The sequence below is a fragment of the Globicephala melas genome, chromosome 19 (assembly GCF_963455315.2).
Source record: "Globicephala melas chromosome 19, mGloMel1.2, whole genome shotgun sequence".
Classification (NCBI taxonomy): Eukaryota; Metazoa; Chordata; class Mammalia; order Artiodactyla; family Delphinidae; genus Globicephala; species Globicephala melas.
Window position 1 is genome coordinate 50,056,433 of NC_083332.1, and position 22,292 is coordinate 50,078,724.

A 22,292-nucleotide genomic window follows, 5' to 3' on the forward strand; every position below is an offset into this window, starting at 1 on the left:
TGAGACTCTGAGTGTTGAGGACTTGGATCTGTGGTTTGATAGGTTCCATAGGTGGTTCTGATGTGGTGGCTTGGGACGATATCCTGGGAAACTGTTTCACCCAGACTGAGCTGGCCTGAAGTTCTAGTTCCTACATTGGGCATTTGTTGCTGGAGCCTTAGAAAAGTCAACTAGAGTCTTAGCTGTGGTCTGATAAATTCCAAAAGAGACACCTCCTCTGTTGTGTACCAAGGCAGTTCGTGGGAGTGATGCCCCCTTATGCCCACCTCCAGGTATAAGCAGTGAGGGAGAGATGCTGTCTGCAGAGAATTTAAAAACAGTAACGAGGGAATTCCCTGGTGGTCCAGTGGTTAGGGCCTCGCGATTTCACTGTGAATGGCGTGGGTTTGATCCCTGGTCAGGGAACTAAGATCCCGCAAGCCCCGAGGCAGTGGCCAAAAAAAAAAACCAAACAGTAATAAAATCGAATAAAAAGATAGGGGTTGGTCTGATTTTTATCATCACTATACCCCAGCAAGTCTACACAACCTGGTCAGCGATCGAATAAATACTCCTTCCTGCTCAACCAGCCACACCCCCCAAACCCTTCTGCGCCTCCCTGGCCTCGACCAAGTCTGGTGAGTCGCCATCAGCAAGTAACACCTCATCTTTTTTGGTTTCTTTTCCAATGTGTTTATTTTTCAAAATATACAATTTATTTACACCTTTATTTCACAACGGTAGTTTGTATATTTATTCCAAAATCTTTAAATAACCCCGCAGTAAACAGTACAAATCACAGGATCGGTCAAACTGCTTCCCTTTAGCCTTTACACACATCGAGTTTTTAAAAAGTTTCAAGTAGTAACGGTTTGTGGGTAAGAAGGGAACAAAAATAGGACAAAAACGTTTTTACACAAGCTCGACATGTAGGATTAGAAAGGGCAATCTGAGCAGCTACTTGGTCTGGGGCCCGACTAAGGGTATTTATAGAGTTTATAAATAAGACCCTCTTATGAGCAGCGAGGGTTTTGGTTATGAGGAAGAAAGGGGGGGAACCTCGTCCGCTGGGGTGGAAGGGGCTGGGAGATAAGGCACCGCATCAAGGCTTCTTCTCGGCTTAAGGAGGCACTGGCTGGAAGGGTCCTGAGTGAGGCGGGCAGGGGCCCACTTCTGCCAGGTGGAGGTCGAGAATGGCTGGGGACAGGATGGGGCTCCCATCCATGGAGAGGTCTCTTCAGCCTCCCTTGGAGAAAAGCTTTGTGATTCTGGAGGCGGAGAGACGGCTAGAGCAGCTGGTGCTTCCTAAAGAAAGGGGCGTGGGCTCCCTCCAGCCTTGAGACCCGCAACAGCTACTCTCAGCCCACCTGCACAGACAGGTGAGGGCCAGGCGTGTGGGCGCTGGATGTGTCACAGCCCGAGGCATCTGGTGATGCAGCTGGCATTTGTCATTGGCAGGGGACAAAGGTGCTGCCCCAGGATTGGGGATGGCCTGTAGGAGGCTTCCTGCTTTCTCCTCTTCGGACAGTGCTTCATCCACCTCTGTGTCCTCCAGTCCTCAGGAGAACAGCCTGAACCACCACACACTCCCCGGCGACAGAAGGTGGGGAAGACGAGGGCCACGGCCCTGCAGACCCCGCTCTTCACTGTTAACACTGGCAGCTCCAGGGTGCTAAGACACAGGCGGGACACCAGCTCGTCCCAGGGGTCAGTTGCCTTCACTCCCCTTAGGAAAGTCCCCACTGGCTGGGTCCTGAAGCAGTCCTGTGGGCTAAGGCACTGGGCGGTGGTGTGAGTGAAGAGGCTGGGATGCTCCAGGAAAGAGCTAGTCCCTGAGGGCCAGTGGGCCACCAAGTGGACGTGACCCTCCTGTGCTGGGTCAGGACGGCAGTCTCAGGGTTAGCCTCGGGCTTCAGGGTTTCCCCAGCACCCTCCACCAAGCCCAAGGGCCGCACAAAGCCCGCACTGCCTGGTCAAGCAAACCTTCTTTGCAGGGTCTGGACGGGGGTGGACTGGGGTAGGGGCCACAGCGGGGCTGAGGGCAGGACAACAGGGCTGGGAGTTGTCACTGTATCTTCGGGTGGGGTTCTTCCAGAATAAGGGTGTGGAAAAAGTGATCCCAAAATTTAGTGCTGATGCCAAATCCTAGAGAGGGAGACAAATGGGGAGAAGATGAGGCATTCTTGAAGGAGTCAGTCTGCTTGGAAGGGAGCCTAGCTGGGGCTAGCACGTGGGGAAGATTTCAACATAGTCCCCGATGGCCTTTCCAACTCTCAGGGCCATTCTGGCAGGAGTCAAGAGCAGGGTACCAGTGTTTCTAGACTCCCAAGGATACCGTTGGAATAACCCCAAATTTCTTATCTGGCCTGGCTTCCTGGGAGAGCCTGGCTGCTGTCTGCCTCTTCCTCTCTCTGCCTCACACTCCAGCCGCCTCCTTCTCTTTGAAGATGCCAAGTTCATTCCTGCTTCAAGGCTTCGCACCTGTTGCTCCTGGGAGGCTCTTTCTCCAGACATTGGATGCTGGCTTCTCCTAATTCAGGTCTCAGCTCTAATGACGTCTCTGCAGTGACACCTTCCTGGACCACTTTAGCTAGCATTCTGCTGTCCAGCAGGGTAGCCACTAGCCCATGTGACTTCTGAGCACTGGAAATGTGGCCTGAGCTATGGAGGGACTAAATTCCCAGTTTCATTTAATTTTAATTAACTTACATTTCAATGCAAAAAGCTATACTCGATTCAGTTACTGGAGAACTTTTAGGCACGTTTGGAGCAACTCATGTATGTGAATCTACTTTTTTGACTGTAAATTTTATAAACTCTAAATACGGATCAAGTATTTCCAATGAACATTTAGCCCTTGAATGGCGACAGGCTTGTACGTGCAAGATACACACCGGATATCGAAGACTTAATAGAAGGAAAGAATGTAAAATTTCTCATTAACAATTTTATTTTTTTTGGCCACGCCGCACGGCTTGAGGGATCCCAGTTCCCCAACCCGGGATCAAACCTGGGCCCACGGCAGGCTGAGTCCTCAGGCTGAAAGCTCTGAGTGCTAACCACTGGGCCTCCAGGGAATGCCCAACAATTTTTATATTGATCACACGTTGAAATGATAATATTTTGGTTGTATTTGGCTTAATAAACTATATGATTAAAATTAACTTCACTGGTTTAATTTTACTTGTTAATGTGGCTACTAGAAAACGTAAAATCCCATCTGTGACTCATATTCTAGATTATTAAACAGGGTGGGTCCCCTCTCCTGCTGACATGGTTTCTCTAACATCACTTTGCTTTATTTTCTTTGTGGTACTTATCACTGTCTGAAACGGTCTTTGCTATTTACTGGTTTCCTTGTTTGTCTGTCTCTGCACAGCCCCCTGCACCAGGGACTAGGATGGGAGTTCCACGCTTGCCTTGCTGACTGTGTATCCCCAGAACCGTGCCTGGCCCTGGCTAGAAGCTCAGGGGTAGCTGTCAAATAAGAAATGAACAAACGAGGAAGTGGGGAGGCACCGGCAGGTCCTCACCTGACTGCTGATGTGCAAAGTGGTGCTTGACGTGGTGGGCCTTCAGGTTGTACAGGTAGGAGCCCTTGTGCGGGGAGCCGAAGTGCAGATAGTAGTGGATCATGTCGTAGATGATGTAGCCCAGGAGGCCACCTGCAAACACAGTGCCCCCCACCGCCTCGGGCAGGATGAGCCGTAAGAACACGTAGAAGAAAGCTATCACCAGAGAGGCTGGCACAGGGGGGAAGACCAGGCGGGACTCGTCGAAGGGTGCCTGTGGATGGAGGGGCTCATGTGTCAGGACGCAGCCCGGGGCCCCAGGGCCTGACTGTGGTCACACACAGCATGCCGGCCCAGAGGTGCTCCCATGGGGGATGGGGCAGAGCAGCCCAGACAGTCCAGGGAGGGTGTAGGCTTAGCACCCTCGGTGGCTTTGGGGAGGGTGGGCCACCAAGCCTAAAAGCCCTGGAGAGTCTGTCCCACCCCAATTTCCAAGCCAGGATGGGACCTGGAAAACCGGCCAAGAAAACAGGGGGGGGGTGTGATGTGGGCAGGGTGCTCGCAGAGCAGAGTCCCTCTTTATGCTGAAGAGGCCCCTGTGGCTCTGGAATTTGTTCGGTGCTAGGGAGGAGGCCCAGCCCCCCACCCCAAGTACCAGGCGGGGCACCTGGACACGGCCCGAGGGTGATGAAGGCGCACATGGTAGACGATGCTGGAAGTTAACAGGCAGGTCCCCCACCCCAGGTGGCCTTCTGTGTTCCAAGGGGGTGTTGTCACAGTGAACCAGACAACAAAAGAACCTAGTCTTTGGCTCCGGAGCTTCACAAAGCCAAGGGCCTGGCAGACAGGTAAGATTTTAGAGACTGTGTGAGCATTCTGAGGAGAGACCCTCTCTGGGCTGAAAGAGGAGAGAGAGAAATCAGGCGACAGAGAAAGAGCAATATACCGATGTGGGCCTCCCTCCCCTCTGACCAGGAGCAGCAGGACTTGCTGGCCATGTGCCCGAACACCAGCTCCAGGACAAAGAAGGAAGGAAGGGAGGGGGGAGGATGGAGACCCTGGGATAGGCTGAGAACAGCATGGTGCAGGGACAGAGAAGCAGCAGGGAGACACAACTTCCTCTGGGCAGACCTGGCTTCCAATCCCAGCTGCTGGGACCATCATGTTGCCCTTGAGGAGCCCCAGTGGGGTGGATGGCTGACAGCACAGACTCTGGATTCCGCAGGGGACAACATCCAGGTGTGACCTTGGGTGAATTCCTTAGTTCCTTTATTTCCCCAAGCCTCAGTCTGCCAGTCTGTGGAATGGGGAGAACTGTAGCACCAGCTTCAGAATGAAGCTCCACAAGGGCAGTGATTCTGGACTGTTTTGTTCAATGGTGTCTAGAACGGTGCCCGGCACATAGTGAGCACTTAAGTGAGCCTTTACTGAATGAATGAACAAATGAAGGAATGAAGTTGTTGTGAGGATTCAAGTTGGACACACAGGCTCACTCTGTCCATGCCCGGTGCAGGTGAGGACCCAGTCACACCCAGTCACATTTCCCCTCGCTCTCAACCTGACTCCCACCAAGATGGGCAGCTCCCATGGGCGGGACCCGGGTGAGAGCCTGCCCTGCTCACCTTGTGGTGCTGGCCGTGCATGATGAAGTGCAGCATGATGAGGTAATAGCTGTCGTTAGGGGGCTTCATGTGGAACAGGAAGCGGTGGATGAGGTACTCTACTAGGCTCCAGAGGAGCAGCCCCAGCATGAAGAGGCCCGGGAACGTGGACTCAGGCATGGCTACCGAGTACTCTGCAGAGGGTCAGGAGAGAGGCAAGGTCAGGGCAGACAGCCCCAGGGCACAGCGGTGCCTGGTAGCTCCAGAGGTCCTGTCTCAAGGTCCTGTCACCTTAGGAGCTGCTGCCCTTTGCCCAGCAGCTATGGGGCCCAGCCCCACTATTAGGGCCTTTGAATCAAAATGGGAAGGAGGCTGTGACGATCTATGTCGGGCTTAGGAGAAGTCCTCTCAGAGGGACTATTGATGTGGGGTATTACATGGATTTCTGATGTTGAACCACCCTTGCATTCTGGAATAAATCCTATTTGGTGGTGGTGTATAATCCTTTCATATGTTCTAGGATTCAGTTTTCTAGTGTTTCGTTGAGGGCTGTTGCATCTATATTCGTCAGTGATATTAGTTTGTAGTTTTCTTTCTTGTGGTGTCTTTGTCTGGCTTTGGTATTGGAGTAAGATTTGGTTAGACATCTGAGATCTTCCTTAAAGCAACTGTAAGAGGAACAGCTATGGCCAGCACTGGACCTTTACCTGGTGCTATGGTCGAAACATGTTCCCTCAAATTCATATGTTGAAACCTAACCCCCAAGGTGATGGGAGGTGATTAGGTCACGGGTGAATAGGACTAATTCCCTTATAAAAGAGGCTCGAGAGAACTCTTCCCCTTTCTGCCGTGGGAGGATACAATGAGTCTTTGACCTAGAAGAGGGCCCTCACCTGACCATGCTGACACCCTGATCTGGGACTTCCAGCCTCCAGAATCGTGAGCAATTCATTTCTGTTTTTACAAGCCACCCAGTCTGTGATGTTTTGTTACAGAAGACTGAACGGACAAGGAAAAAGTGACCTTGCCCCAGCGGCGTGGAGGAGAGGGAGGGGCGATTCTGATGAAGCCAGCAGAGCTGGGGGGCTATTGGTGGAAGATGCTAACCACCAGGGAGTGGGGGGCCAGGAGGGCCAGGAAAACCCAAGGAGAGATGGGTTCATGAACAATACTTCAAATCATAGCATATGAGGAAGATGCGAAAAACCTGAAGATGATTGGCCCGGAGACCAGAAGACTGGAGAGATGTAATTATCATGAAGTGTGAGGTTCCCCATGCCCAGCCCTCGGAGGACAGCCTGCAGTCCTTCCGGCTCTCGTTTCTTTTCTCTACTTCATCCATTCTTCGACTTCACCTACACTTCAGCTCTTGTCACAGTTTTCTTCATGTCTATGCTCACCCTCTTAGCTCTACTTCTTTTCTCCACAAGCTATTGCTTTGGCTATACTGGCTCTCTCTTTTAAAAAGGAGCAGCTTTATTGAACTATAACTCACATATCTTACAATTCACCCATTTCAAGTGTACAATTCAATGGTTTTTAGTATACTCAGAGTTGCACAACCATCACCACAATTTTAGAACATTTTTGTCACCCCAGAAAGAAACCCATTACCCATTAGCAGTCACTACTCATTTCCTCCACCCCCTGCCATTTCCCAGAGCCAGGAATCCCCTAATCTACTTTCTGTCTATTGCATCTGCCTATTCTGTATATTTCGTATCCATGGACTCATCCAGTATGTGGTCTTTTGTGACTGGCTTCTTTCACTTACAGTATTTTCAAGGTTCATCCACGTGGTAGTGTGTATCAGAACTTCCTTCCTTTTTAAGGCTGAATAATATTCCTTATTAATAGGGATGCACCACATTTGTTTATCCACTCCTCAGTTGATGGACAGCTGGGTTGTTTCTACTTTTTGGCTATTATGAATAATGCTGCTGTGAACATTCATGTGCGATTTTTTGAGTGGACGTATGTCTCCAGTTGTCTTGGGTATATGCCTAGGAGTGGAATTGCTGGCACCTACTGCAACTATGTTTAACTTTTGGGGAAACTACCAAACTGTTTTCTAAAGCTAGCCATTCTTTTTTTTTTTTTTTTTTTTTTTTTTTTTTTTGCTGTACGCAGGCCTCTCACTGTTGTGCCTCTCCCGTTGTGGAGCACAGGCTCCGGACGCGCAGGCTCAGCGGCCATGGCTCACGGGCCCAGCCGCTCCACGGCATGTGGGATCTTCCCGGACCGGGGCACGCACCCGTGTCGCCTGCATCGGCAGGCGGACTCTCAACCACTGCGCCACCAGGGAAGCCCGACCACTCTATTTTTGAGTCTGTAACCCCGTAAGTTCCCATCCTGAGGTTTATGAATACCCAGAGTCCTCGGTCGGATTTCAGAGTGAACCTGCTGACGTGGTATCCCAAACGATGCATCTGCGTGCATCTTTCTGGGGGTTGAGTCCACAAATTTTCAGATCCTCCAAGGAACTGGAACCAACAATGTTTGAACACACAGCTCCACTCCCTGCCTACTGGGATACTTGGCTTTTCTCCTCTTCTCTAGATGCCCTTTGTCAGGCTCCATCGTGGAAACTGCCTCTGTCCCCAGGGTCAAAACCTTGACCCTTCCCTCTTATATGCGCTCTGTTTGATCTAGGATGTCAGCCGCACCTGCCTGCTGACAAGCCCCAGATCTATGCCTCCAGCTCAGCCCTGGACGGCCGCTTGCTACTGGGCATCTCCATGCAGCTGTCCACAGCCCCGCCTCCAAGGTCAGCAGCTTCCAAATGAAGCCAATCATCTTCTTCTTCCTTCCTGCCCACCCTGTCACCTCAAGCTGCACCTCAGTGCGGGGGTTAATGACTTCCACACATTACCTAAGGCTCAACTTATTCCTGTCTCCTGCGTCCAACCTGTCACCAAGCTCTGTCAGCTACCTCTCCTTAATATCTTCTGGCAAAATAAAAAAAAAAGCCAGACACAAAAGACCACATACTGTAGGAGTCTATTTATATGGCATGTCCAGAATAGGCAAATGTAGAGAGACAGAAGTAGACTGGTGGTTGCCAGGGGCTGGACGAGGGGGGAATGGGGAGCAGAAGCTCAGTGGGGGTGGGGTTTCGTTTTGGGGTGATGAAAACCTTTTGGAACTAGACAAAAGTGGTGGTGGCACAACATTGTGAACGTACTAAATGCCACTGAATTGTTCTCTTCAGAATGGTTCATTTTATGTTATATGTATCTCACCTCAATTTAAAAAAGAATCTCTTGGGTCAGTTCACTGCCCTGACGCCCCCACTACCTCATCACCCGGTGGCTGCATCAGCTTCCTACTCCAACTCTCTGCCCCTACATGCTGTTAAAACCCTCCTGTGGTGCCTTGTTCTCTTTAGGTAAAGTCCAAACCCCTAGCCTGGCACTCGAGCTCGCTTGAGACCCAGCCCTGCCAGACACATCCCTGCCTCATTGCCCCATCACCCTGTACGGGGGCCAAACCGAACCACCTGTGGCTCCTGAGGTGCCCGCGTTCCCCAGCCACACATATCTTTTCCTTCGCTGGAATTCCCTCCCTCCCCTCCTTACCCCACGTGTCTCCTCCTGTGAGAAGCCTCTGCAGACACCCTTTGCCCCGACCTGGGCCGGGTTTGAGGTCTGCCACATCATCCTTCCTCATGTTGAGCTATGGCTGCCGTTTTACCCACTTGTCCCCACCAGGTTGTGAGCATTTTATGGGCAGAGTGGGCATTTTGTTCTGTATCTCCTGTGCTTAACACAGCAGGTGCTCAGACACTCGTGAGATTCGTGGGCCAGCCCAAGTCTCTCTGGAGGGCTGGACAAAGATGAGATTTGACCCGTACTGCTCTAAGGGCAGAACAGGGGCAGCCTCTGGTTCTGTTTAAGAAAGCACTTCTGAAGGACTGTGCCCAGTGTGAATGACCACAGGGAACTAGTGAGTAAGGAGAGAGCCCAGGAAGGTGAGGAGGAGAGGTGACTTTCCTGCTCTGTGGACCAGATTCCAGGCCCAGGGCCGTTCTGATAGACGGTTCCAAATGAGTCTCTAAGCTAAGAAAGGATTTTTCACACCTTGCCTGGAAAGTAACACAACGCAGCTAAGGTTCAATCCCCAAAGGACCCAGCCAATCTTTCTGAAATCAGGCGTTGAGCTGGTCTGACATTTCTCATCAGTGGGGCCTGCTGTGTCCACATCTGGCATGAGACACATGGCTGACAGCACTCCCTGTCAGTAGCCATCCAGCCCTGGCTGGGCTGCTCTGGTTGGCCAGGTCCCACTTTGAGGGAAGGCTGGACACCTCTGGGGTCTTTCAGGACACTCTGGTGAAGGGCAGGGAGGCTGGGCTTTGGATTTGCAGACCGGGGTTCAGATCCCGGCTCTGTACCATCTACGTGTTTTCTCAACAGTAAAATATCCTATCACTTGTGAAGGGCTGTTGCTAAGACAGAGGGAATATAACACCTGATTATGTGATAAATATATATCTTATATATAAGAATAATATACTGTATATTAATACTTATCATAATAATATAATATGCCTCATATATAACAAGAAGCTACTATAATTTTTAAATATAATGAGTCAAAGTACATCTAAGTTCCACACAGTCCTCCTTGTGCTGTGTTTTCTCAGTTCTCCTTGCAGGGCTCTGGAGGGTCCCTGGTTGGGGGAGAAGGAGTTTCCCAGCTCCCCCGCCCCAGAGTGCAGGAGCCCTTCCTCGCTGTGTAGCTCTCTTGTCAGCAGGGAAAGGACTGGACATACAGAAGCATTCCCTGGCCACAGACTTTGGTCTTGACCTTTGCTGGGGCTCCCACCACAATTGCATGGAGGCCTGAATCCTTGCCTAGGACGCTGCTCTGCACTCAGTCTAATGCGCCTCCGGGAACTGCGCTGGGGGCCAGCCTGGATGTGCAGAAGCCCTCTGCTTTCCAAAGCATTTTCACACACGCACCTAGGAATTTCAGCCTTGCACTGGTGTCTCCACGCAGCTTCCACTGTTCCTTGGCACCCTGAGTCTCCTGCATTTACTCCAGTGCACCCTTTGTCCAGCAGCTGTGCTGGGACCCTGCTGAGTTTCCACTTGCCTTGCTTTGTGGCTCTATTCTTTTCTGCCTGTGGCCTGTGCCTTGCCTGATGAGCTGCAGGTGAGGGAGGCGTGTGCGGCTCTCATGCCACCATCGCTGGCATCATGGTCACAGCCCCGTTAACCCCCTACACTAGACCTTTATTAGACAGCACATTTCAGCTCTCTGCAGAGGCCCGTGGTTCTGATGAAGCCATCGAATCACCCTCCCTGCCTCGCAGAAGAGTCCCTTCCTATAGGTCAAGGCTCCGCCCGCCCCCTCACCCCAGCATCACCCCCGTCAGCCCATCAGGCCGGAGCTGGTACCGAGTGGCATCTCTGGAGGAATCCTGCAAAGGGACCTGGGCCAAAGCTCTGGCATCCCATTCCCCCTCTGGCCCCAGCCCTGGCGGCCCTGCCACTGTTGGTGATTGTTAGGGGAGCGCCCGGCAGACAGTGGGTGATTCAGTGAGCAGGCCGTCTCAGCAACAAGCCCTGTGCTGTGCCTGAGCTATTCAGCGTGGGCAGAAAAGGGTAACCTTGCCTCGAGGGGTGCACACATTAACCCTTGGGGACCGGGAGCAGCCTGGGCTCTGGGGGACTTCCTGCAGCTGGCTCAGCACCTCCCCATCCTGGACCAGGTGGGAAAACTGGGGCTCTAGGTGCTGTGGCTGTGGCCCCTCTCATCTAAACCATTCAGCCCTCAACTTCTGCTCCTGGGCGAGGCAGGCAGGAGAGAGCCTCGGAGTGTGGAGAGAAGGAGCCTCTGTCTGGCAGCGACAGGGGTTCAGAGGCTCATAGTTGGGAACATGACATGTGATCAGGAGAGGAAAGCCCACCTGAGCTATTCCCAGCACCCCTCTCCCACCTGTCCCCCTACCCGGCCTCTGTCTGAGCCATTTGCCATAGGCAAGCACTTCCCCAAGGCAGGTTCTGCCAGGACGGACAGATTACCTGGGCAGGTGACAGATTACCTGGAGACCAAAGGTAGGTGATGAACTTGGGAGGCAGGCTGGCAGAAGAGGCCCAAACCTGTGGCTGCCCTGGGAGACTCAGCCTCACAGGCTCTTTGGAAGTCACCCCATGTCAGCCCTTCTCTCTGTCCCCTGCCCACCTGGGTGGCACCTAGCATCTACAGCCCAGCCACGTGACCCTGAATTGCTCACTTGACTTCCTGAGGTTCCATTTCCTTATCTCTAAAGGGGTGTACCTTTCTTGTGGGGCTGTTGGGAGGGTTAAATGAGATGGTCCCTGGAAAGCACCAGGCATGTGATAAGTGCTCAGTAGAGGTTAGTGGGTTGCTACTCTGAGTCAGGGCTTCTGCCGCCGGGCCTTTGCCCTGGGGGACATTCTAGGACACTCTGGGATCCTTCTCTCCCAGGCTCTAATCTGTGTTCTGTTCGTGAACCATTCCAAGTTCAGCTCTCTGCTGTGCCACCTGGTGAAATGACTTCATTTACTTTCCTGACGAACAATCCCAGGTCACACTTTTTCTATTCTTAGACTCAGTGAGAAACCCCATCTTTATTGTTACAGCACTTGATGAAATGATTTCATTTAGTGCCTGCTAATGTGTGGCTGGTTGTTTTTTAAAACTCATTTTGTGGAGGGTGGGGAGGTCTGACATTTCTTTTGGAAGAATATTTCTACAGATAGACCTCATTTTAAAATCTTTGTGATATGGTTTAGGGTTCTATGTTCTCAGAAACTCAGAACCAGGGAGAGCACCAAGGTCTCCAGCCTTCAGGATCCACGGGAGCAATTGAGGAAGGACCCAACATTACCTGTGGTGAAGGACGTGAAGAGTCGGACATTGCCCTGGGCGAGGGTTCGGTAGTAGGACCAACTGAGATACAGCATCAGGGGAACCCAGATGATAGGGACGCTGTACCTGCAGGAAGGTCGTCAGGGTGAGAGATATACATGCACAGAAGCTCGAGAGGGTCCAACTTCCCTAGAGACACACCTCTCAACTAGAGGGGGATGAGATGATACCAAAGCATGTGCACAAAGCATATGGAGACTTGCGGTCCAGGGGACACTGATGTGGGGGATGGGGAGGGGAGGAGGAGAGAAGCTGTGAGTCTGTCTCAGTCTCTGAGATGAATTACTGGCAGGAAAAAAAAAAAAAGTCCTTCTGGCTAACAGTGCAGCTAGATGGGTGCTGACCTCTTGTGGCAGAGGGGCTAATTGCAGGCAAAATAGTCTTCCATGGGCAGGGAAGGCTAGAAACCCCTCACAGGAGTCTGGAATAGAACAGGAGTGACATTCAAAGTGGTTTCTGGCTACATGTTGGATTGTCACTCAGTGGATAAAATCATGCATACGAATGGATTATGCCTATGGCATGTTCCACGATTGCCAAGAGCTTACAGTACAGCTCTGGGCTCCAGGGAGGGATCCATTTGACCCTTCCCCTTTGCATCTGACTGGCACCATCAGGAGAGAGGGATAGCCCACCATGGTCCGAGAGCAGGGCTCACCAGACAGTCTTGCTGAGGGCCTCGACGAGATCTGAGTGGAAGAGGCGGATGGGCCTGGTCACCGGCTGGTGGACCCACTCATCATACTTCTCTCCCAAGTGGCCTACCTGCCACAGTAGCGGCTTCTGCCAGTCTACCAGGTCCTGCAAGAGATAAAGTCAAGTGGACACTTGAAATTCACACCTGTGCACATTCGTTCTCCCATCTCCTGGTTACAGCATCCTACTCCCCAGCCCCACCTCAGCACATGTGGTCTGTATGGAGCTACCAACCCTCCTGCTCCAGTGCTTGGGGACTAACTGTTCATCCCAACCCGAGGGCCACAGAAATGGGATCCAGGATAGGCCCATGGCCTAGGTTGGTGCAATGAGCCATCGGACAGCCCTCTCCTCTTGCTGGGATTGCTAGGTTGGCAGGGCATGACCCTGGAGTTGCCAGTGAAGGCTGCCTGAGGATGAAGTCAACACAGAGGATGCCCAAGCCCGGAGCTGGAGACACTGAATCCTGGTGATGACATTTGAGTGCCTAGATTCAGCCATGCATGAAGCTTGAAGTCTTAACCAGGATTCTTTAGGTATAGGAAACAATACATTCTGTACTAGGAATCAAGTAGGCCCTTTCTCCTCCAACAAGGGCTTTCTTCTTTTTTTGTGTGGCTGCACTGGGTCTTCGTTGATGTGCACAGGCTTTTCTCTAGTTGCGGTGAGTGGGAGCTATTCTTCATTGCAGTGTGTGGGCTTCTCATTGCAGTGGCTTCTCTTGTTGTGGAGCACAGGCTCTAGGGGCATGGGCTTCAGTAGTTGCAGCACGCAGGCCCCAGAGCACGAGGGCTGCAGTAGTTGTGGTGTGTGGGCTCAGTGGTTGCAGCTCACAGGCTCTAGAGTGTGTACTCAGTAGTTGGTGGCGCATGGGCTTAGTTGCCTCGAGGCATGTGGGATCTTCTCAGACCAGGGATCGAACCCATGTTCCCTGCATTGGCAGGCAGATTCTTTTCTTTTTTTTCTTTAATTTATTTATGTATTTTTATTTATTTATTTTTGGCTGCATTGGGTCTTCGTTGCTGTGCGCAGGCTTTCTCTAGTTGCTGCGAGGAGGGGCTACTCTTCATTGTGGTGCATGGGCTTCTCATTGCAGTGGCTTCTCTTGTTGCAGAGTATGGGCTCTAGGCACGTGGGCTTCAGTAGTTGTGGCACACGGGCTCAGCAGTTGTGGCATGCGGGCTCTAGAGCGCAGGCTCAGTAGTTGTGGCGCACAGGCTCAGTTGCTCTGTGGCATGTGGGATCATCCCGGACCAGGGCTCGAATCCATGTCTCCTGCACGGGCAGGTGGATTCTTAACCACTGCCCCACCAGAGAAGTCCAAGGGCTTTCTTCTTAGTGGTGGCCTGTGTAATTCATTCATTCACCCATTCAAACAATCATTCGTTCAGCACTTTGCTTGACATATATCTATATTTCTATGTTAGTTGCTGGGAAGAATAAACAACAATGTAAGAGACCATCTTTGCTTCACATAGCTTAGTGCTGAAGCACAGTTCAGACTCTAGAGACAGGCTCTATCACTTACTGTGTGACCTTGGGGAAATTACTTGACCTCTCTGAGCCCCAGTTTACCTAGCTATGAAATGGAAGTAATAATAATGGTACCCACATAAAGTACTCAGCAAGGTGAGACATGCCAGGCAAGAAAATTTAATGGTGATGCAGGCAGGCTGAGGTTGGGAGGCAGAATGATTGGTACAAATGCCCGGGTCTAGGGTAGGAGAGGAGGGCTTTGCCACAGAACCTAGGATTTGGGTTGAGCTCATACAATATGGAATACTTGGGAAGGGGGAGAAGGGAAAGGAGGTGGGGAGGGAGTATGGGCATAGATGTGGAGTTGAGAATGATTGTGGCCCATTTGATTCCTTGACATTGGTCTGTGGGGCAGTAGAAAGAGATCTTCTGAGGGCTTTAGATGACAGAACACCCAGTATCAGGCCCAGGAGTTGTCACTTCATCTTCCAGGCTGGCTGTCTCCAAGGTAGGGATGTATGTGTACCCCAGGGATACTCACAGGCTGATCCCCAGAGGTGAGGAGAAAATATTAGAGACTCTTTTTGATATATTTCTTTCATATATAAACCATATTTGAATGTTTTCTAATGTACATAATACAAGAGTACATTAGCTCGCACAAATAATTTGTAGATAATTTAAATGGACATATAATGGAGAATGTGCTCAAAACGTTTAGTTAATAGGGATGCAAGGTCAAAAAAGTTTGGAGGCTTCAGAAGCCCTTGAAGATTTTTGATGAGTCCGTGTATTGAAGATTAATCTAGACCAAAATCAGTAAAGAAAAATGACCTTGGAGTCAGGTGACCACCTTACAAGCCTGACTGTGCCTTTTATCAGCTGTGGGATCCTGGGCAAGTGCCTTTACCTCTCAGAGCCTCTCGGCTCTCTCGTCTGTAAAGCCGGGTGTGCCTGGACCCACCACCCACAATAGGAGAGAGGGCGCCACGTGCCCAGTGTCTGGTACTCAGTGGGTGTCAATGAACGTCCAATGCAGGGCATTCGGCGGCCACTGGGGGTGACAGGGACGTGGTGTCAGGAACTGAGGGCTAACAGTCACAGAGCACTGGTTATGTGCCAAGCATGTTTCTAAACACCTGACGTGAGTTAAATCCTGTGATCCTCACTGTACCCATAACTAGGTGGGTACTTTTATTGTTGTCGTTTGCAGATGAGGAAATTGAAGGTGAGTAACATGCCCAAGGCTGCCCAGTTAAGACATTTTTGATGAATTGGCCCCTTTATTATTGGGAAATAGGCCCTGGTAATACTCCTTGTCCTGAAGTCCACTTTGTCTGATTTTAGCAAAGCTTCCTTATACTTGGTGTTTGCATGGTCTTTCTTTCCCCACCCTTTTAATTTCACCTTGCACACGCCTTTAAATTTAAAGTGCATCTCTTGCAGACAGTGTATAGTTGGGTCTTGCTTTTCGATCTAGTCAGACACTCTCTGCCTTTTAATTGGAGTATTCAGTCCATTTACGTTTAATGTTGTCTTGCTATTTGCTTTCTGTTTGTCTCCTCTGTTCTTCCCTTCTTGACTTGTTTGTGTTGATCAAGAATTTAAAATATTCTATATTATCTGCTCTGTTGGCACTTTAGCTATGCGTTTTTGTATATTTCTTAGTTGCTGTTCAAAGGATGATAATATGCATCCATAGCTTATCACCATCTATCTCAAGCGAAAGCCCTGGTTTTTACATGTTCCACTTTTGCATGTTACACACGACACTTAATTCAGACTCAGCTACCTCAGACAAGAAATGTTTCCAGCTGTGGCACAGGTACGTGAACAGGCAGGCCTCTCTGTCAGCCAAGCAGTGGTTTGGGAAAATTTTTTCTGTTGATCCGTTTTGCCCTTATTTTGTAAAGCGAACAGAAAACAGCATGGGATTCATAAGCTTGATTCAGTTGAGACCCAGGAGGAAACGTCTAGGTCTAGCAGCAAGCAGGGATTCCAGTCTGACTCTAACACCCTGTTGCGAAGGGAACAGAACAGACGGACAGAGAATGTATGGAGAAGCTGGAGTCAGATGGCCGGAGAGCTGCTTGTTTACAGGCATGATGGAAACAGAGCCAGCCTCTCCTCCCAGACACAAGCGTCTCTCATTTGATGGCCTGTTGCCCACTGGATCTTTGGACATGACTTGGGTTCCTCCCTGGCTAGACCAGTGGGCACTGGCCACTGTACAAAGGGCGGACTTGCTGTCTTGAGTTGGTCCCAAGGGTCCTCTGACTTGGCTGGCTGGCCTTGGAGGGCCTGGAACCTGGGCTCTGTGTCTAGCCCCCCGTGCATTTCTGCAAGGTAGCCCTCACTGGTGCCCAGGAAGGGCCACTTCACCCTGGGGGATGAAGGACCACGGCAGAGGAATCCCAAGAAGGCTCACTTTCCTGTCTGCAAACATCCCCCTCAGTCCTCAAAGGCTGACACCTGCACTCTCCCCGCTGGCAGTCCTGCTATGCCAGGGGCAGTAAAGCTACCCTTCCACATTAAGTGTAGAAACGCAGCTTGGCTGACTTCCTCCCCACTTTGAGAAGGAGGACACTGAGGCCAGGAGGGGTCAGGTGACTCTTCAGATAAGGCTGGTTGGTCCTGTAGTAGGAGCCTCCCTTCCCGCCTCCCCCAAGCTCGTAACATCCTCCACACAATCTCCCAGGAGCTGGGACATTCACCATGGGCTCCACCCTGATTCAGACAGTACATGCACACACAGGGTGTCTCTTCTCAATTCTCTTCCAGTCGTGCTCACTGATGAGAAAGTCTCAGGTGGGTGCTAATTCAACACCTCTCGCTTGCTGGTCATTTCCAACATGGCAACTGTCTGAGAAGGGGGGATGGCAAGAGATGATGGCTCGGATCCAATGAGGTAGGAAGGGACTCAGGATAAATTTCACTTCCTATTCTACCTGGCCGGGACCCCTTGGCCCCTTAACCCTCCCACATAAACGGCTCTCTTCCTCCAGAGCTGGTGCCTGCTCCTGGCCCTCTCCCACCCCTACTTCCTAAGGCTCAGGGGAGACAGGGAAGGCGTCAGCAAAGGTCTGCGGACCTCGGAAGGAAGCTGGGTGGGGGAAGGAGGGGGGAACAGCCCACTGATCACGCCTCCAGTTCCCAGGCATCTGGGGGTTTCCGTTGCTACCCTCACGATAGCAAATCCTCCTTTTACAGCTGTGGAATCTAATGCTCAGAGAGGGCAAGTGATTCACTCAGGGTCACCCAGCTAAAGCCAGACTGCATGGATGAGGGTGAGGATATGTCCAGAAACTGCTCTTGAGTGCACTTGTTGAGGGTGGTGGGGGGGGGGGGCGGGCTCGAGTGAACTCAAAGACCCAGAGCAACAGGCCAAGTCCCAGGGAGCACACGTGTAAGTCGTGTAAGTCGGGGTGAGTTTGGCCCAAGCACCTGGTGTCCCATTCCCCTCCCCCATGCAGCTCTGTCCCTGCCCTAACGGGAGGGAGGCGGAGGGAGTCTCCCCGGGCTATGCCAGGAATGCAGCTGCAGCAGGGCCAGCGGGGGAAAAGGGCAGCCTGCTGCCCAGAGGGTGGGTGGAAGGGCGCTGCCAGGGTGGGGAGAGGGCCTCTTTTCTCGCCCCACCCGTTCTCCAGAGGCCCCTCCTCCTGGGCAGCACAGGGGCCAGGTGGCACATAACTCTTTCCAGGGGCAGCCCCAGCTCAGGAGTGGGAATCTGCTCATCCCCAGACGGGGCGAGGGGCAAACGTGGGGAGAGGGGGCAGCTGCTCTCTGTCAGCAGCTCCTCCCACCACCGCAGCTGTGAGCTGAGGCGATTGTTGAAAGAAATGTGTACCCAAACCCCAGAGCTCACAGCTCTAGGGCAGCTTTCTGGGCCAGGGAGGTGGGGGAGGGGCTTCCAACCAGCAGGAGCAGGGGCGGGGCGGGACGGTGCCCGGGAAGGACGAGAATTCCAGCCACTGTTTCTGCATCCTTGTAACAGGCCCCTGGGCTCAGACTTCAGGTCCAATATTCTTGGAAGCTGGAATTTTGGAAGTTGGGGCCTCTGATGAGCTCATTTGACAGATGAGGAGACTTAGGCTAGATGCTCAGCTACACATGCTGCACCTCAGCCGCCCAGCTCCGGAGCCCGAGGTCCTAACCACGAGGCCGGGAGGCCCGCTCTCAGCTGGCTCAGGACCCCCACGGCAGTGGGTTCTCTGGCACAGAGTCTGTGAGGGGTCCAGCAGGGGTGTCTAGTGCCGCGGCTCTTGGTGGCCTTGCAGGGGTGAGTGCAGGCCTATTCCCTGAGGTCTAACTGGGGGCTCCCAGCTGGACAAGCTCCAGTCCACAGGGGCGTGTTCTGCCTTCCCTGCCCGTGCCCTATAACCTTCCCGTACCCAGAGGGGGTGGCCTCGTGCTCCCCGCTGCGAAGGTCCAGGGGATGAGAGTGACAGGGAGCGGGATGTCGAGTGGGCCGAGGCCCAGGGAGAGAGGAAGGAGGCATGCTGTGCAGAAAGCCGGTACCACCACAGTCCTGCCCCGGGTGCCCAGCCCAAGGCCAGGTGGGGTGGTCTTTCACTGGCAGCTCACTTTCCGACACCCCACACAATACAGGGCAGGAATAATTTCCTCCTTCTTCTTGAGGGAGAAACAGGCCGCAACTGCCTGTGGTCACCCAGTGGCACCTCCTGCCCCCCAGCCAGCCTGCCTGGTGTCTCCCCGAGGGGTATTTTTTGAGCATAGCTGAGCTCTTTAGAAGAGGGGCCCAGACCTCCGGGCAAGGGGACGAGCAGGGAGGAAACTTGAGAGGCTCTGGGCCAGGAGGACAATCCTGGGGACCCCCTGTGGATCCCTCTGCAGCCAGACCCTCCACACCCCTACTCTGGGGCAGGCCAAAGGGAGAAGGGAGGCTCAAGGGGGCCCCAGGTGACTGGGGGGCAGAGTCCTGGGAAGGAAGCCAGCACCCATGGTGTCGAGGTCGGCCCTGTCCCGGGGCAGCTGCCCGAGGGGCGCTGGTTCTGATCCAGGTGTTACTTGCCCAGGTTCTCAGTGACTTATGTGAGGGTCGTGAAAGGGTAAAACTCACTGGGCAAAATCAACATCTTTGCCAGGCAGCCCCTGATGCCAAGGGCTGTGTGTGTGTGTGCGCGCGCGTGTGTGTGTGTGTGTGTGTAGGGGCAGGGAGGTTGGGGAGCTGCAGTTTGCTCTGTGACACCTGTTGGCGGCCTCCAGGAGCCTGAGGGAAGCAGGATGCAGAGAGGAGGTGCCAAGTTTTGAAGACACCTCCCTGAGTACCTGCTCGGCCTCCTCCCTGCCTTCTGCCACCACCCCCCCCTTCCCAGTCACAGGCCGCAAGGTCTTATTCTTGGCCAGCCACCAGGGTGGAAGGGCTCCAGGACACATGGAGGGGGCAGGGCAGGGGGCTCAGCTGTGATCCCCTACGCTAACCAGCAGAGTGACTTTGACCTTGGGCTGAAGAACTTCCTCATTAATTAAATCAGGCTCATTATCACCTTGTGTTGTTGATAAAAGATAGTATCATTAAAGTGCTTAGCCTAAAGCTCTTATCCTGTGTTTGGCACAGGGTAACAGCTCAACGAACGAAGAGTTAATCCAGTGTTAACTCCCGTTAACTGTCCCGTTAGCTGTCCAAGGGGATCTGCAAACCCCTCAAATCACACTAGTTCAATCTGGTTCCCAGGACCCTCGCCCCCTAATGGGAAGCATGCCAAGGACACAGTGAAGGAGCAAAAGAGGTCGTGGGACAGATGGAACCGGTGTGCCCAGAAGCCAGGAGGAGTGGGCGCTCTGTCCACCTCTACTGGGGTAGCTCCCGAGCTGGCTGGGTTCCAGGAAACAGGGAGAGACATGTAGGGCGTAGTGTGGGGTAAAGAGATACAACCTGGTTTCTTGTCCCACAAGGAAACTTGGGTCCTGCCCAAGAGGTGATGCAAGGTGTGATTCAGAAATTGTTCCAATAAAATCCCATGCAGAGCTCGAGAGTCAGATGATACTGCACCTCTAAGCAGGGCGGGGCCCCCCGGGCTTGCTTCCTGGCCTTTCCTCCTGTCTTTTCAGAACTCTCCGTCCTCCACTCTCTGCCCCAGCACCCCCATCCCAGTTTCCCTCCCTCTTTCCAGCATGGCTGACTCTGTCCCCCAGCTTCTAGGACCAGGGAGGCTGGGCCATGGTAACCAAGACTCCCTTTCTTAGCAGCACCTAGAGGGGCTTCCAGTGAATGCAAAACATGAAGGGTTACCTTTGGCAAGTCCACCCCAGGCCCGGGAACCCCAGCTGAGACAAAGCTGCTGCCTCTTGGCCTTTCTCTAGAGCTCCTCAAGGTCCAGACCCTGGCCTGGGTCAGAAACAGATGGGGGGTCTCCCAGCCTCTCGTCTCCCCACAAAGGGGCTGGGAGTGACCACGTGGTAGATGAATAAAAAAGGGGAAAAAAGCAAGGAAAGCACTGTCCGCTCTCCCTGGGAAGTGAGTTCCTCGTGCTGGGTCTTCTCAGGGCCTGGGGGAGGCATGAAGCTGACCCCCCATTGCTCCCAGTGGGTCTCCACACCGCCTCTTGGGCCAGCCCTTGCCCCTCTCTCTCAGCCCAGGGACAAAGGAAGAGGGAGAGGAGGAAGAGAGAGAGTGTGTGTGAGAGAGAGAGAATGACAGAGGCGGGGAAGGTGAGTCAGGTATGACCAGGATGTGCTGGAGAGGAGCCTGGGCAGGGCCTGGGGAGGAGGGGGAGGGGAGGTCTCTCTTCCCCTTGGGTAGGGGCGGGGTGGATGGTAGAACAGGCCTGGGGGACTTGATCCCTCTGCCTCGTGCCCAGGGCAGCCCAGGGAAACTGGGAGGACCCCTCCCCTGAGCAGTGATCTGCCAGTCCCCAGCCAGGCTCATGTGACAGTCCTCTCCCTTCTAGGATGATTCTTTCTTGCCTCCCCACCCCAGGCCTGCTCAGCCCTCTGTAGAGTATTTTCTTTCCAACCTTCAACCCCTAAACCAAGCCCACAGATGCTGGCCCCAAGGACCCCTCTTCATGTGGTCCTTTCAGCACCGTCCACTGGCCGCTGAGCCCAGAGCTCGACATGCTGCAGCTCACTCTCTGGTCCTACCCTCATCCCCACACCTTCCTCGTCTCCCACCACAGCTCCTCCTTTTTCAAGTCGAGGTCCTGACTCCACCATCTTCCAGGATCCTTGTCCCATTCAAGCTGGCTGTCTCCCCCTCCATCCTGCGCTCGTGCAGAACAAGCCCAGGTCCCCAAAGTTTCCAGAGAAGTCAGCCGTTTGTACTGAGACCCTCAACCTGTGCCCCCGGCCTGGGCAATGAGCAATCGTGGCTGAGTCCGGCGTCAAGGTCAGGAGACCAGGTCCAGTGAGCCCTCTGGGAACATACTGCGTGGCCTATGCAAGCCTTTCCCCTTGACGGCTTTCAATTTCCCTTTCGGTCACAGGCCTGCTTGAAGGGGATGGAGCACAGGACCACTTGTCCCGGCCTCTTTAGTGAAGCACCCGAAGGCGTCTTAGCTCTGGGCTGATGGGCTTCCCCAGAGGCAGAGGCGATTCCCACGTGACAGATGCCATCTCTGAGTTCCTGGGGTCAGGGCCTCAGGAGTCCTGGCAAAAGGGGCCCAGCAAACAATCAGTGGGGGCCTCCTCTGGTCACCTGTGTCCCTTGGGTGTGGTTCTTGCATCTCCCCATGTTGTAATAACATGTCTGGGGGGAGATCTGCCCTCCGCACCAGATTATGAGCTCCCTGAAAGCAATGGCCTGTTCTGTTGGTCTCCTGTCCCCAGTGTCCAGCACAGGTTGGGGACATTTATAGACATACACACTTATGTCTATTACAGGAGGAAATGGCGACATGACATTGAGAAAGTCCTCTGACCCAGGTTGGAGGGAAATGACACCCAGGTCTGGTTCTCTCCAGAACCCCCAGGCAATGCTACCCCTCCCTCCTCTTGACTCCACTGCCACCTGTGACTACCCAGCTCCTCTAGGACTTCCCTAGCCAGAAAATGGGTGTGCCTAATCACAGCAAGATGCTGGTCTCCCAGCACCAAGAGAGGTTTGTCATCGGGCTCCGCAGCCACCTGCTACAGAAGGCTGCAGCCCTTTCCCTGCCGGCCTCCGCAG

At 53.0% G+C, this 22,292-nt stretch overlaps 1 protein-coding gene across 1 annotated transcript in view; it reads right to left on the reverse strand.

The window, feature by feature from the left end:
* Positions 1–632: 632 nt before the first annotated feature.
* The window catches only part of FA2H (fatty acid 2-hydroxylase), a 51,404-nt gene continuing 29,744 nt past the window's right edge, over positions 633–22,292 (reverse strand). Inside the window, exons 3-7 of the mRNA XM_030863361.2 lie at positions 12,651–12,793; positions 11,952–12,058; positions 5,114–5,286; positions 3,513–3,765; positions 633–2,124 (exon numbers count right to left, since the gene is read on the reverse strand). Of these exons, the coding sequence (XP_030719221.1) occupies positions 2,045–2,124; positions 3,513–3,765; positions 5,114–5,286; positions 11,952–12,058; positions 12,651–12,793 (756 nt within the window). The 3' untranslated portion in view covers positions 633–2,044. The remainder of the gene's footprint in view (positions 2,125–3,512; positions 3,766–5,113; positions 5,287–11,951; positions 12,059–12,650; positions 12,794–22,292) is intronic.